At 41.0% G+C, this 13,108-nt stretch overlaps 1 protein-coding gene across 1 annotated transcript in view; it reads right to left on the bottom strand.

Moving 5' to 3' along the window:
• adamts16 (ADAM metallopeptidase with thrombospondin type 1 motif, 16) overlaps window positions 1-456 on the bottom strand; it is a gene marked incomplete at its 5' end in the record, with an annotated part of 57,324 nt that extends 56,868 nt beyond the window's left edge. The window contains 2 exons of the mRNA XM_079469040.1: window positions 204-282; window positions 361-456. Coding sequence (XP_079325166.1) covers window positions 204-282; window positions 361-456 — 175 coding nt within the window. The remainder of the gene's footprint in view (window positions 1-203; window positions 283-360) is intronic.
• Window positions 457-13,108: the final 12,652 nt, after the last annotated feature.

The following is a 13,108-nucleotide window of genomic DNA, read 5'->3' as shown; positions in this document are numbered from 1 at the left end:
GAGCGCTCATACAGGCCGTGTTTCTCCAAAGATCGCACTTACACATCCACCCATACGTTTCGTGTGACGTTTATATTTTGATTCACGAACCGAACCCCACATGCCCACAAATGAAAATACATCACGTAATAACCTACGTCAAGAATCAAACCTGCGACTGACAGCTGTCAATCAAATCTAACAGGTAATTGTTTAGCTCTCACCTGTGCTTTGAGGTAATAGCAATGACTCCAGCAGAGATGAAGGACCACGATGAAGAATCGCAGATGCAGAGTGAACTTTCTGCATGGAGAAACACAGTGAACATGTATAAAGTGCATGCAGTTAAAAAAGCATTACTTTATTCTAATGATCGCTCACCTGGAGACATCCAAGCACAACAATGACAATTAACAGCACAGAACAGATGGATGCTGTATCGTTTCTTCTTTTTGGCAGGGTGCGCAGGCGAGCCATATCTCCTGCAAGCACTTATCCAAAATCCGCTGTGAAAACAGCCTCTGCGCCTCTCCAAACGCGCTCCGCGCTCCCAATTCAACACTAGACGCTCTTATTGCATTGGAGGAACTTTTTTCTAAGCTGTCACATAGCATCAGTGAAACGTCCCTTCAAATCACACGGGATGCTGAAGTCATGATCTGAATCAGTGTATATCCAGATCCAGCGCATGCTTCAAGTGAGCTTTCTCTCCGCCAGACTAACAGAGTTTAAGTAGTGTGCCATTCTTCATGAAGATGTTACGGGTCTCGCACTCAGCGGTGGTCGTGCGATCTGCGCTCTCCGGTGAATGAGAGAGCACGCAGCGCGAACCCTGGTGAGCTACACGCGAGCTTCCGAAGAGCCAATCACAAGTTACACCTGTGCGCACGTCAAAAACCTAAAAACACCCCTGTCTAGGACCACCTCCCTGTAATACCCAATGTGCTGAATAATGCCTAAAAAAATCGCGACAATTGCACATTGACGTTGTGCGCCATTATTCACTTGATTTTGAAAACAAATACAAGAGTTTAAAGAGTGATATTGAAACTATATTTTGCACATGTTGGTGTCTACATACAAACACCCGATGACAGATTTCTGGCAAAGGTCTGTTTGTTCAGAAGAATCAGAAGTATTATGCTGGTTTCACACCAAACGCGAACAATCGCGGTCCACGCTCTTTTTCACCCGCGGGAAATGTTCGTTATTTTCGCGTGAGTGACGAATTTACAAATATTTTCGACATTCGCGGAAGACGAGATTGAGGCGGGTTCACTCGAGTCATTCACACCGCCTGCCGCGAGTTTGCGTCTATACGCGTAATTCGCGTTTGGTGTAAACTCAGTGTTCATGGCCATATTTCCGCACTGTTAAAAGGTTAAACCAATGGGCCTACATAAAAAAACTATTTACTATTTTAACTGGTTACTATTTTTAACATTTGAATATTTTTTCTCCATTCTTTATTTTATTGCTTCTTTATGTTGTGTTTGCGTTGGGGCTTCTGTTGTTATTAGTCTTCCCCAATGGGAGTCTATGGCAGCCCTATGAACCGTACGTAGGAAAATTATGAAACTTGGCACCAGGGACGTGCACAGGAATTTTGAGGGGCAGTTGCTCTGACCTGAAAAATGGGCACTCCCCCAAATAAATTAAAAACTCACGGGCTATATGAAGGACTTTATTAAAATATATATACACAAAGAAGTAAAACACTGAAATACAGCACTCAATCACCTTAACTACTACTAATATTAACACAGAAAAACATGACTTGAGTCATAAAAATCCCCACATCAATATCCAAAATGCCTCCCTGAATTGTCTCTCCTGAATCCGTCTCTTTTCAGTGGGCATCTGCTTCGAACAATACCCAAAATAGTGATAGGATTTAGGCATTTTACCATTTTGAATAAAATAATATAATGCATAACTTCCATCATTCATTCTTCTTGTTAAAACAAAATGTGAGAAACTAACAATCAGCAGAAATGTAGCTTAGTTTGCCTAATAGAGTGTTCACACCAAACGCGGTAAATCACGCTATTCGAGTGTAGTTGGACGCATGGACATTTTGAGTTTACTCAAAATTTTGAGTTCGCGCGTGAAATTCGCTTCATTACAGACGCGAATTCGAGTCATGGGAGCGGCCTCTGCCGCTCGCTCATGGCCCCACTAGAGCAAGCTTGTGATTGCTAATTTTCGATTTTTCAACTCGCGCGAATCACACCGCAAGTAGGAAATCGTGTCTTTGCATTGACTTTGCAACATGTAAATCACTCGTGCTTACGCTTCATTCGCGTTTGGTGTGAACACACTATAATGCTTACCAAACAATTAGTAGCTTAGGCTGCTTGTTTGCAAGCTATAGTATCTCTCTTATTATTTCGGCTTAACGTGGCAAACTCAGCCTGGATTTATGAAGATTTTAATTCATTTCATAAAACTTGATGATCGTTCGTTTGTTATACTGTACGTCACAAACTCACCTTTTCCGACAACGTAGAGTCGTCACACCCTACAACCATGACAATCTCCTTCTAGGGCCGCTCATGCAGGCTCAGCTCAGGTGCCGGTCATGTGCAACACTGTAGCCACGTAAACCTTTGCCCTTCCCCTACTGACTTTCACCTTCGGTGCCCGAATATGGAATTGAACAAGGCTTTACGTAATTTTTTTCTCTAGGCCTACGTGAAATTCTGCATCCATTGTATATTTTTTTTTCCACCTCGGAAGGGCAACGTGAGTCGAGAAGGGCATGGGGCAGTTGCCCGAGGAACCCCCCTGTGCACGTCCCTGCCTAGCACTCACTCTATAGCGCAATCAGGTGTTCACAAAATTCACTTTTCAAATGACTTTAAACACATTGCTCTACAGAAGTTCTACTGGACACATGTCATCCACTCGTCACGCTCCTCGCATTCCATGTGTTACATTAAGACTCCGCCCATTACAGTAGCGGCCATCTTGAAAAGTACGGTATCAAGTTTTTTTCGTTACTAGTCCTAGAAATAATGAAAATTGGCTTAGACGATCTGGCCCCCTCTGTCAATTCTCGACTGGGTTTCTAATCGGTTGTTTACTCAGGTTTGTTATTTAAATAACAAGTGGTCGACCCCAATGGAGCGCAAACTCCCAAGTGCCAGAAGAGGGAAAAAGACACGCAGCCAGCGTTTTGCATGTGATTTTACACTCTTCATGTGAATGGCCCTAACATTTACAGTATATGATAATACAGTTGTACATGATAATACTTAAATCCGGCACTTTCACTCTTCTAACCTTGGCTTCTGACAATACAGCAAATCCCACCTTCTTTCATTTGATTGGACAATAATAACAATAATTAAGTGTTTTACTACCCCTAACCTTACCATGTACTTTATTATTAAACACCTGTTAGCCATTTTTTTATGAAAGTAAATGCCTGTATGATCTGATTTGTGAAGTGAATGTGTGTTTCTGAACAGTCACGGCCATGAATAATACTTGGATTTGTCATGATTCTGGAAATGCAACTGTAACATATGTATTTGCAGAATACTTTAAGGAATTTTACACTATAGATATTAGACATGTAAAGACTTTCTTGCTCACAAAGACTCTCAGAAACCAAATATTTTATGTCCTAGCACAAACTGTTTTATCTCAGTGTCTGGCAAAATACAAAATTTCACTTGTTAAACAACATCTCACATTTCAAAGTATTTCCCCAACACACTGACATTTTCAACACAGCAGTAAACAGTCAATTTCTGCTGCAAAACGTAATGGCTGAATCCTTTATTTTCCTTCCCAATGAATGGCCACATATTGTGAAATCTGCATACTACATGCAGCCTTTTACGACAGTGCCTGACCGTGTCATAAAAACGCGTAAGAAAATAAAAAGTAATGTAATAAAAATTGCATATGGAACAGCGATCACACTTGGAAGAAAGTCATACCTCTCAAACCGGCAACATGTGTTTGTTACACATAAATGTTTTAGAAGTCAATGGTGTTTTATGGTGGATGTTTTATGCAGTTGGACAGAAAAAGATGATCTAAGATTTAAGAGACATTTTAAAGGCATGAACCTTTAAACGCGTGGAAGAATACAGTGCTGTTAACTACACAGAATGTACAGTTATCATTTTTGATCGTCATCTAACCATTTTAGATTGTTTCAATTTCTCTACTAAAAACAAAAATTAACCTTAACAAGAAAGCACCACCAATAAGCCAGAATACATGCACTTTCCCTCCTGCTAACCGATAAACAGTTTTTCGGTGTGTAACATTTAACGCTGCAATATTCCATCCTCTCGGTGAAGCACACAGACGTCCACTTTAATTCACTACCAATACTTCAACTCTCTCTTTATATTCAGCCATGGCTCTGTGCCATCTCAACCTCTCTGACCATACTGGTAAATTTCCTCTAAGAAATGAGCAGCCATCAACCACAGAAGTAGATCTCGTAGGTTTTGAGTCTTTGGGTAAACGTGTGCAGAGGAAATCGTTCTAATTGTTGCGCTTCATGTCTGTCTGCTCATCAGGGCAGAAAGATTACTCAAGCGGAGTGGATACAGTGGAGAATGTGATGTGTCCAGTCTTATGACGCTCTGCAGGGTTCTCTCTGTCTTCATTCACCCCATGCTGTATCCAAAGACTGTCTGCGGAAGAATCACAGCACAGCTGAGGTGATTTCAGATGAACAAGATGTAAATAGAGCTTTCCCTTCTGGGTAAAATGAAAAGTTGCTTTAATTGAGTAGGTACACTGTAGCTGAAGTGTATTATTTATGGACCACTAGTTGCACCAAAAAACATGACTAAATAAAACGTTTTTTTTTCCCTACTGCATGAATGGATATGATTGTAATAAAGTTCGTAGACGGGAAGGAAGGAGGCGGGAACTTTATAAATAAAAAACTTTAATTAAACAAACTATAAACACGGAAGTAGCCGGCAGCCACCTCAGGGTAGACTGCCGGCCATAAAACAAACACAAACTAAACACATGTTCGGGCCCGGTCCTCTATCGTCAACAGTCCTGCCGGTCGTCCTTTTAAGCTCCCGGTCTCCTCCGTGAATGATGCGGAAACGGTTCGCGCACAGCTGATTGCACTTATCACTCACGCCACCGGCCCCGCGTCACAGCTCTTGTCCCGCCTTCCTCACCACATACCCCCATCACCCCTTACGGGCCGGGGGGCACCACCGAGACTGTACCTACTCCCCCCCCTGGGGAGCCAGTCTCCGAGTTGGCAGCGCCTGGGGGTTTGCACCGATGAGACAAGAGAACGGAGACTGGAGCCCCCGGAGCGACAGGGACGAGAGAGGGGAGAGAGTAAAAAGAAAAAAAATTAGTCCGGTTCACCGATACACTGTCTCTCGGTCCTCAGCCCAGCCGAGAGGCTCTTCCTCACGGTGCTATGCGGTGGTGCTGGACGTCGGGGACACGGCCCGATCCTCCTCTGCCTCTTGGCGGTTGGCGATGACCCCTCCTGCTCGGGCAGCTGGCCGCAAGTCCCCCGTTCCCTGCTCCTCCCCTTTAAGGCAGACGGCAGCAGGATTTTGCGAAGTTGGCTTGGTGGTAATAAAGATGAGCATTGCACGTTCTGAGTTTAGTTTGTTTAGTAAAGCTAAAACAATTTGATCGCCTCCTGGTGGCTGGCTGCTGAACAGTTCATAAACCCCGCCTACTTTCCTTGTAAACCGACAGTATGCAAACTATAAAATCCAATAACACTTAAAATATTTTTTTCTTTCTTGGTATCATTTTTCGGAACAATTTGGTTTTAGTTAGTTATCGGAACCTCTTTATGCCTAGGCCTACTGCTGTGCACATGCCGAAGCGTCAGTGGTCATATATAATACGTTTTTGCTTGATTTTTCTACAGTGGAAGTAAATGGGGACATATACCAAAATAAAGTTCAGAAAATTACTTTTTATGGACAAAATAAAACAAATAAATAAATAAAACAGACTAAATTATGCATTTTTGGTGTTGTGATTTTGTCACTTGTACATTGCTGTCTGTTAAAAACACATAGTCGCTGGAAATTCTTAATTTTTCTGTAATGTTTTTATTGAATGTTGTATTTACAGGCAGTTCATATTCACAGGCACCTACTTGTGCACTCACAGTTTTACATGCACTGAAACCCCAAAGACACATCCAGACGTACAGTGCAGTAAAATCTAATAGAGCCAATCAGAGTCAGCCAAAATGCTTCTCAGTAAAGCCATGACATTGGGAGCGTGTATGTCACTCAGAATAAAGGATGATGGTTGGGGTCTGGCATCCAGCACTGAATGAAAGACCCATTGACATTTCTCCCGCAGTTCTTTTCCACAAGAAAAAAACACAGCTTTTTCCAAGGGTGGATCACGGCATCTGCACCCCAGCCGCGGTCCGGAGAGCCAGAAAACTGACCGGGGCAAACTGACCCTCACATCCTTACTGAGCAGAAAAAGAAGGCGAATACAGCCTGCCTAAGAACTGGGCTGTCTAGCCTCTTCAGACTCCCTCAGGAGCAGAAGTGAACATTAGTCTTACTTAGAGAGACCACCCTACTGGATCTGGTAAGCTCACTTCTAAATGGAGTTTGTAGATGCGCAAACCGGACACATCGTTGCGTTCAAAAGCACCTATGCACATAACACTAGAACTGAAAAAAGATGACAAAGTCGCCACAATAGGAACCGTTTATGGGCTTTCAGCAAGGCATACTGTGCCGTACATCAAACATGTATTAGCAAAGTATTTGTGACCTGTCCCAACCTTATATCGACTTTTATAATTTTTTTATGTTTTTTTATTTTATTTTATTATGTTAAATGTTTTATTATGACCCTTTCCCTACAGTAGTGTGTTCACCTACCACTATTAAAATGATTAAGAGTTTTAGTTTGCGTAACAGAAATAAATTAATATAATTTAGAAACCAAATGTTTGAAACCAACATAAAAACTTAATGAGAAAAACATTAATAAAGTTGGTCTTTTGACTAAAACCTTCCTGAGATATAAGCATTTGCCATGAGACAACTAGCCCCCTATCATCTTTCTTCTAATATGATATTTACATGCATTCAACCAGGGAGACTCAACGTCCATCGACTGTAACTGGCCAGTGAATAGATCCTTGACCTACTTTCTTTGTATTCGCACAGTAACATTATATGTGATAGTTTATACGTGACCCTGCTGGTGATGTAGAGGCAGTGAAATTTGGCGTGTAATTGAACACAGGGCTGCACATTTAACCAGACAGTATATTAACCAGCCAGACAGGGACAAAAGTGACAGGCCTCCCACCATAAAAAGTTAAAGTGAAGTTTATTAATCCATAAAATACCCATCCAATCTACTGTTACAAAGTACAGTACCACTGGCGTTGAGGTTATAACTCTTTTGGGTCTGAGATTATATTCTCAACAGGTGGAGGTCACAGGGTCCATGTATAGGGTCAGATGCCGTGATCTAATTTTCTCCATGACATCTTTATTTTTCTTTCTCACGCAAGTCTTACTAGACAGCCTTTTTATTTTTATCCTTTTCCCATTTCTCTCTGTGTTTCCCAGTCTTTTGAAGGTCATTCTCTGTTTGGAGTCCCAGCTCTGCTTCTCATTTCCTGGCTCTATCAGACCCCATTCCCTCCTTTAGAGTGAAAGAGTCAGGGTCCGGAAGTAATAATCCCATTCACTTTCTTTATAGAAAACAGATTATAGCGTATAGTAAACCTTTCTAGACAGACTTATAGGTTTTAAGATGTAGACAAGTGATCCATGTAAAGAAATTGTGCATAACTGCCAAGTTTCTTATGAACTACCCAAAGTCTTGAAGTGAGAAGGACCAATTGCTCTCAAATTTCGCATATTTGAAAATTAAAATACATTGATATCATACTTTTCATATATTTATAAATTATATTCATTTCATACTTAAAATCTGAATGGAAATGACAACGCTTCATAGAAAATGGACGTTCATATTCTATATAGCTTTTTGTGGTTGCCTTAAATCAATTCATCGAAGTCTTTTATAAATCCCTGTCAAGAAAATAAAAAAAGAAAACAATACTTGCAGAAACTCTGGAATCTTTGCTGTCCTTATCTGATGTCTGTCTCTCGTCATGCCATCCACTCTCATGTAGAAGCTCTTAAACATCATACAGATGCTCATCGCCATTAAATCTTCCACCAGACGCTTCAAGACTTTCAGTTTGAATTTGCAGCCAATTGCCAAGAAAAAGGAGAAAATGTGACATGGAAAAAAAAAGAGTAAAAATCAAAGACGCTCTTGGATATAATGCAGTACATGGCTGTCAGTTTCAACCTGTTGTAATTCTTAGAGCAGGTGCTTCAGATTTCATGGTGGACACGTATCTGCTGAACGTTTGTCTCGAACGGTCCCATCAGGTCCTACTTTTCGTCTGAACATCGTGTCCAGGTGCTGTGCGTGATGGAGATTTGAAATGAGATATCAAAGTGAGAAACTCATCGGAGTTGTTTGAACTTTATGCTTAAGGAGTGTATTTTAAATCACTTTTAAAGCAGCTGAGCATGCAAAGAAATAGGTTCAATGATTAGGTTATTGTGAACATTGGTGTTTTACTAGACTTGGAAATAAAAATAACAAGTAAATCAGATCAAAAGACACACATGCATTTTTCTTTAATGTGGTTAATAATTTACAGGTTTTACAATTTATTGGGCCGGCAGCTTTAATCCTATAAGCGACTTCAAATTTGAATTCCAAATTAATTCTTGTTCCAATAGAATAACTATGTTAACATGTATATTTTGAGTTATGGATCAAATCAAAACAAACCAACTGCAGTTTGATTGATATAAATAGGACTGTACAATACAAAAGAGTATATTGTGACTGGGCAATACCGTGAAAATGTCACGTCCATTAGGTCGGAATTGGCCAACTGTAAAAGGAAGACTTGCAAGTGCCTGCATAATAGTAATGCGTTAGGAGGAAAAACTTTTCTTTACATTGAAATTCCTCACGGAGGAAATGTTCACTGACTAAAAACGTTTGAATGAAATGGCTCTATTATGGTTAACGGCCTATTGTAGGTTCATGTCATGTGTTGTTGTGATGCTGTTTCCTTGCGGCACCATGGTCACTCTCACACGCCAAAGGGTGGCAAGCCAAACAAACATGACCTTTTCCCAGTGGCCACCAAAGAGAGGTTCCACTTCCAGGTCAGTACTCGCATCACTACAGGTCAATGTCTTGACAGAAGGCTGATGAGAAGGAGGTATTATGTCCTTAGGCATGTGGACTTAAGGATTTGTTTACAATGCAACGTGTGTGTGTGAATACAGCCAGTTGAGACGGTTGTTCTTCAGTAACCTAAAGCAGGAATGGTGGTGTCTTCACAAACCCACACTATCTCCACGCTTGGCTGAGGAGAAGAGATGGATTGTAATTCTTCAGTATTCAGAGATAATACTCACCCACACTGTGTCAAGAGGAATGTTTTTGACTATGACATCATACCATCTTCTGTCAGCCATTGGTCAGAACGGTCCGTGCATTCAGCTAGTTTTCTGCTGGATTGTTCTGCACAAAACCTGCACACCCTTCTGTCCGACAAAGAAAGAGAGAGCTCAGATCTCAGATGCTGTTTGAGAATACTAATGAGGACTTTTTAGATACAAATTTCCACTTAAAAGCTTTTGTCGGATAAGTGCATCTCATCATGATTCAATGCTGAGTGTTAAAGGGCATTTTCTTATGATTCGTAGATGAAATTGTGGAATTTGTCCATTTAGAGGTGTATTTGGTCAAATAGATGCAATGCTCCAATATTTAGCATCCTTGTGAAATTGGGTTCCTTGCATCCGTGCTCCGTGTGAGAGCTCCGTGGTCCCTGCCTGACTGAAAGGCATTCTTGTGTGGGCAGTCCCCACACGCTGTGTAAAAGAGCTGTGGCCACTAAAACCCCATTATCTGAAATGGGTCTGCGGCATTAAAACTCACTGGAGCTCTCACACAAAAGGCCACTGCAGACTCAGCAATGCAGAAACGGGGAAAGACGAGACCTTTCACACTGGAAAAAACAGAAGTAACAATCCCACGCTGTGTGGCACTTACTGACAATTTGGAAACAATGAGATTCTCATCTGTGATGGGGCTAGAGATTCCCATATTCCGGCTCTGAATTTTTTGACACAAAAAAATAGGGTTGGGAATCTTGGGAATTTTAGGTCTTCCAATTCCAATTCTGCTTTTCACTTGATTCGTATTGATTCCCAGTTTCGATTCCAGTTGAAGTAAAACATATCAACCTCCATGGTAATTTAGCCTGCTTGTTGACTTTGACATTACTTTCCTGTGCCTCAGTGTTTATAGCATGGTGCTAGCAACGCCGAGGTTATGGGTTTGATCCCAGGGGATTGCACATAGTTAGAAACAAATGTGTAATACAATGCAATGTAAGCTGCTTTGGATAAAAGTGTCTGCCAACTATGTTAAAATGTCAATATTTTTGAGCACCGGTTTGTGTTTATCTACACATAGAATTTTTCAGATTTATTACAATTTGTATTACCATAGTTGAACTACACCGTGGACTATGGTTTATTTGTGGTTCCTGTGCTTTTTAATGCAAATACTACAATTAAACTATGGTTACAATAGTAAAAATATTGTTAATTTTCAGAAGGGATTTTATTGCAGTCGACATTTTCGACTGCAAATGTCACATCCATAACACTGGGATTTCCCCTCTATTTAAGTTCAATTTAGCTAAAACACAAACGGATTGAAAAAAATTCTAGTAAACTTTTCCACCATCATTTGTTTGCACATGCCACAGTGGCTTAAGTGTCCTAACACATCAGGTCAGTGTAGTGTTCTGAATACAGACATTTGAGGAGTTATTTGACTTGAGGATCAATACCGACATCTGAGGGAAGTGTGAGAAAATATCTGGATTGTCTTTGTGAGCCTGCAGCTTTTAATGTGCGCACTAAACACTCCAAACTCCAACAAAGAAACCCCAGTGCTGACATACCCAGCTTAAGTGGCTTTCTCTGAAGCTCTTAAGATTACGTAGCAAAAAAGCTCTGAAGAGAACTTAAATCTTTGCTGTTGGGTCAGAGGTCATCAGCGTGGTAAGAGACAAGAGCTGCTAACGTCTGATACTTCTGCGCTAAACCACAGCACATCACATGACATCCTGCTCGCAGCAGCTGCGTGGACTCCGATTGCAGGACGGTTCTGCTCGGCACAAGTGTATATGCTGAAACCCATCCCTTATTTTCACACATTCTTCACATGATTTAAAGTACAGGTTTGGACCTGAGAGCGAGAGTAAATTATAAAATCATTTTCATTTTTAACCAACCCAACATTCGTGCTGCCCTCAAGGTGAAAAATTCTTTGAATAATTCCCTGATCTCTGAATGATCGAGCTGTTCTAAGGAGAGGAGCACAGAACCAGCCTTACAAGAGATTTATCTTTGGTAAGGGAAAGAAACCCCTCACATGTTTCTTTAAAAACGTCTTGTTTTTAGTCCAGTGTGTCATTTTTTAAGGACCTATTGACAGGAATGTTTGATAATACAGTATGACAGGAATGTAGTACATCACTATGTCTTCAGAGGTGTATAAAGACCTTACACAATGAAGCGTCATGTTTTATAATCTTAGAATGAGCTATTTCTATCTACACAAACCACGGGTCCCCTTGCATGGAATTCGCCATGTTGTTTCTACAGTAGCGCGCTTGGTAAGTACGTTATCTCCTTTGGCAAAGAAGCAAAAATGTGACCCCCCATTTGTCCTGTGTCAGTTGCCGTAGTGCTTCGAAAGGGAGGGTGGAGCGGTGGAGTGAGACGTTTGTTGCAATCCGCAACCTCACCGCTAGACGCAGCCAAATTTGATATACTGGACCTTTATATGAAGAGAGTGACATGGTTTTGGAGACGAATATGAGATGGAAACACACAGGAAAATGTAGATAATAAGAACTGAATGAGAGATATTATATATAGAAATACTGTAAATTAGAAACGGGAACAGGTGCGTTCTACTTAACCATCGCTGCATTCAATTTTCGACTTATGAACTTCCCTAAGCACTTCCCCTCGGGGGAATCCCTGCCACCTTTTTAAATTACATTTCACTGTGTGAAGTGGATGAAGTTTATCATCCGCTCAATATGCTGAGGAAGCAAGTCTACTCAAACCCAGTATCACACCGAAGCGCGCAATTGACATGCTGGCTCACTCGAGAAAGTGTGTCAGTGTCATGTAAAGTGAGCAGCAGGGGGCGATGTTCTAATGTAATTACCCTGGAGTAATTTGCCATCATGATGAGTACGGTGTGATTTTTTATTTAATAAGTAATTTTGTGTACGTTTATTACTTTGTGTCCACACTTCAGACACATTTTAGCATGTAATCCGACACCACCCCTAAACCTAAACCTGAGAGTTTGTACATTTACATACTATAAAACACAACAGATAACAGGCAGATTTGCTATTCATTGAAAGAGTGCAATAATTCCAAGCGTTCTGAGGACGAAGAACAGACCCATAAAGCAATCCTTTTCTCCATCCGCCATCAAACTAAGATCCGGTTGCGTACAATTTCAAAAACTGCATCTGGAAAAAACAATTTAAGACACACAGTGAAAAAACAGGGCTGAAAAGGTGCGGACGGTTGTTTTTGCACCTGATCTTACTGCATATGCTCTCACACTATTTAGTGAATCCGACCCTTATTGAGTTCCATATAAACCTCGCGCACCAGTCGCCCGAATAGTGGGCACTTGTGCATCGAGAAAAGAAGACTCCAGGATTCATTTCTAACCCCCAAAAAAACTCAGAACAATGTGAAACATGGAACAAGATAACCCAAGATTAAAAATGACCCCATGTAATCAACTGTTGGTGTGAAAAGCCTAATAATGGTCCTTGACACAGGGTGATTTAAGACCATTTGTGTTGCTTAAGGTCGCTTGTTCTTTAAAACGTGTTTGGCTACGGATGAATATCTGAAGAAGGGATGTGTAGTTTTAGGTGAAACATTATCTACTTTCCATTCCCACTCAGTCGTTATTCATTAAGTGATGGATTTAGCCTCTGGAATGAAGAGATCGGTATATG

Source organism: Barbatula barbatula (assembly GCF_947034865.1).
Source record: "Barbatula barbatula genome assembly, chromosome: 12".
NCBI lineage: Eukaryota > Metazoa > Chordata > Actinopteri > Cypriniformes > Nemacheilidae > Barbatula > Barbatula barbatula.
Note: the sequence above shows the minus strand (reverse complement) of the source record. Positions and strands in the feature narration are given on the sequence as shown.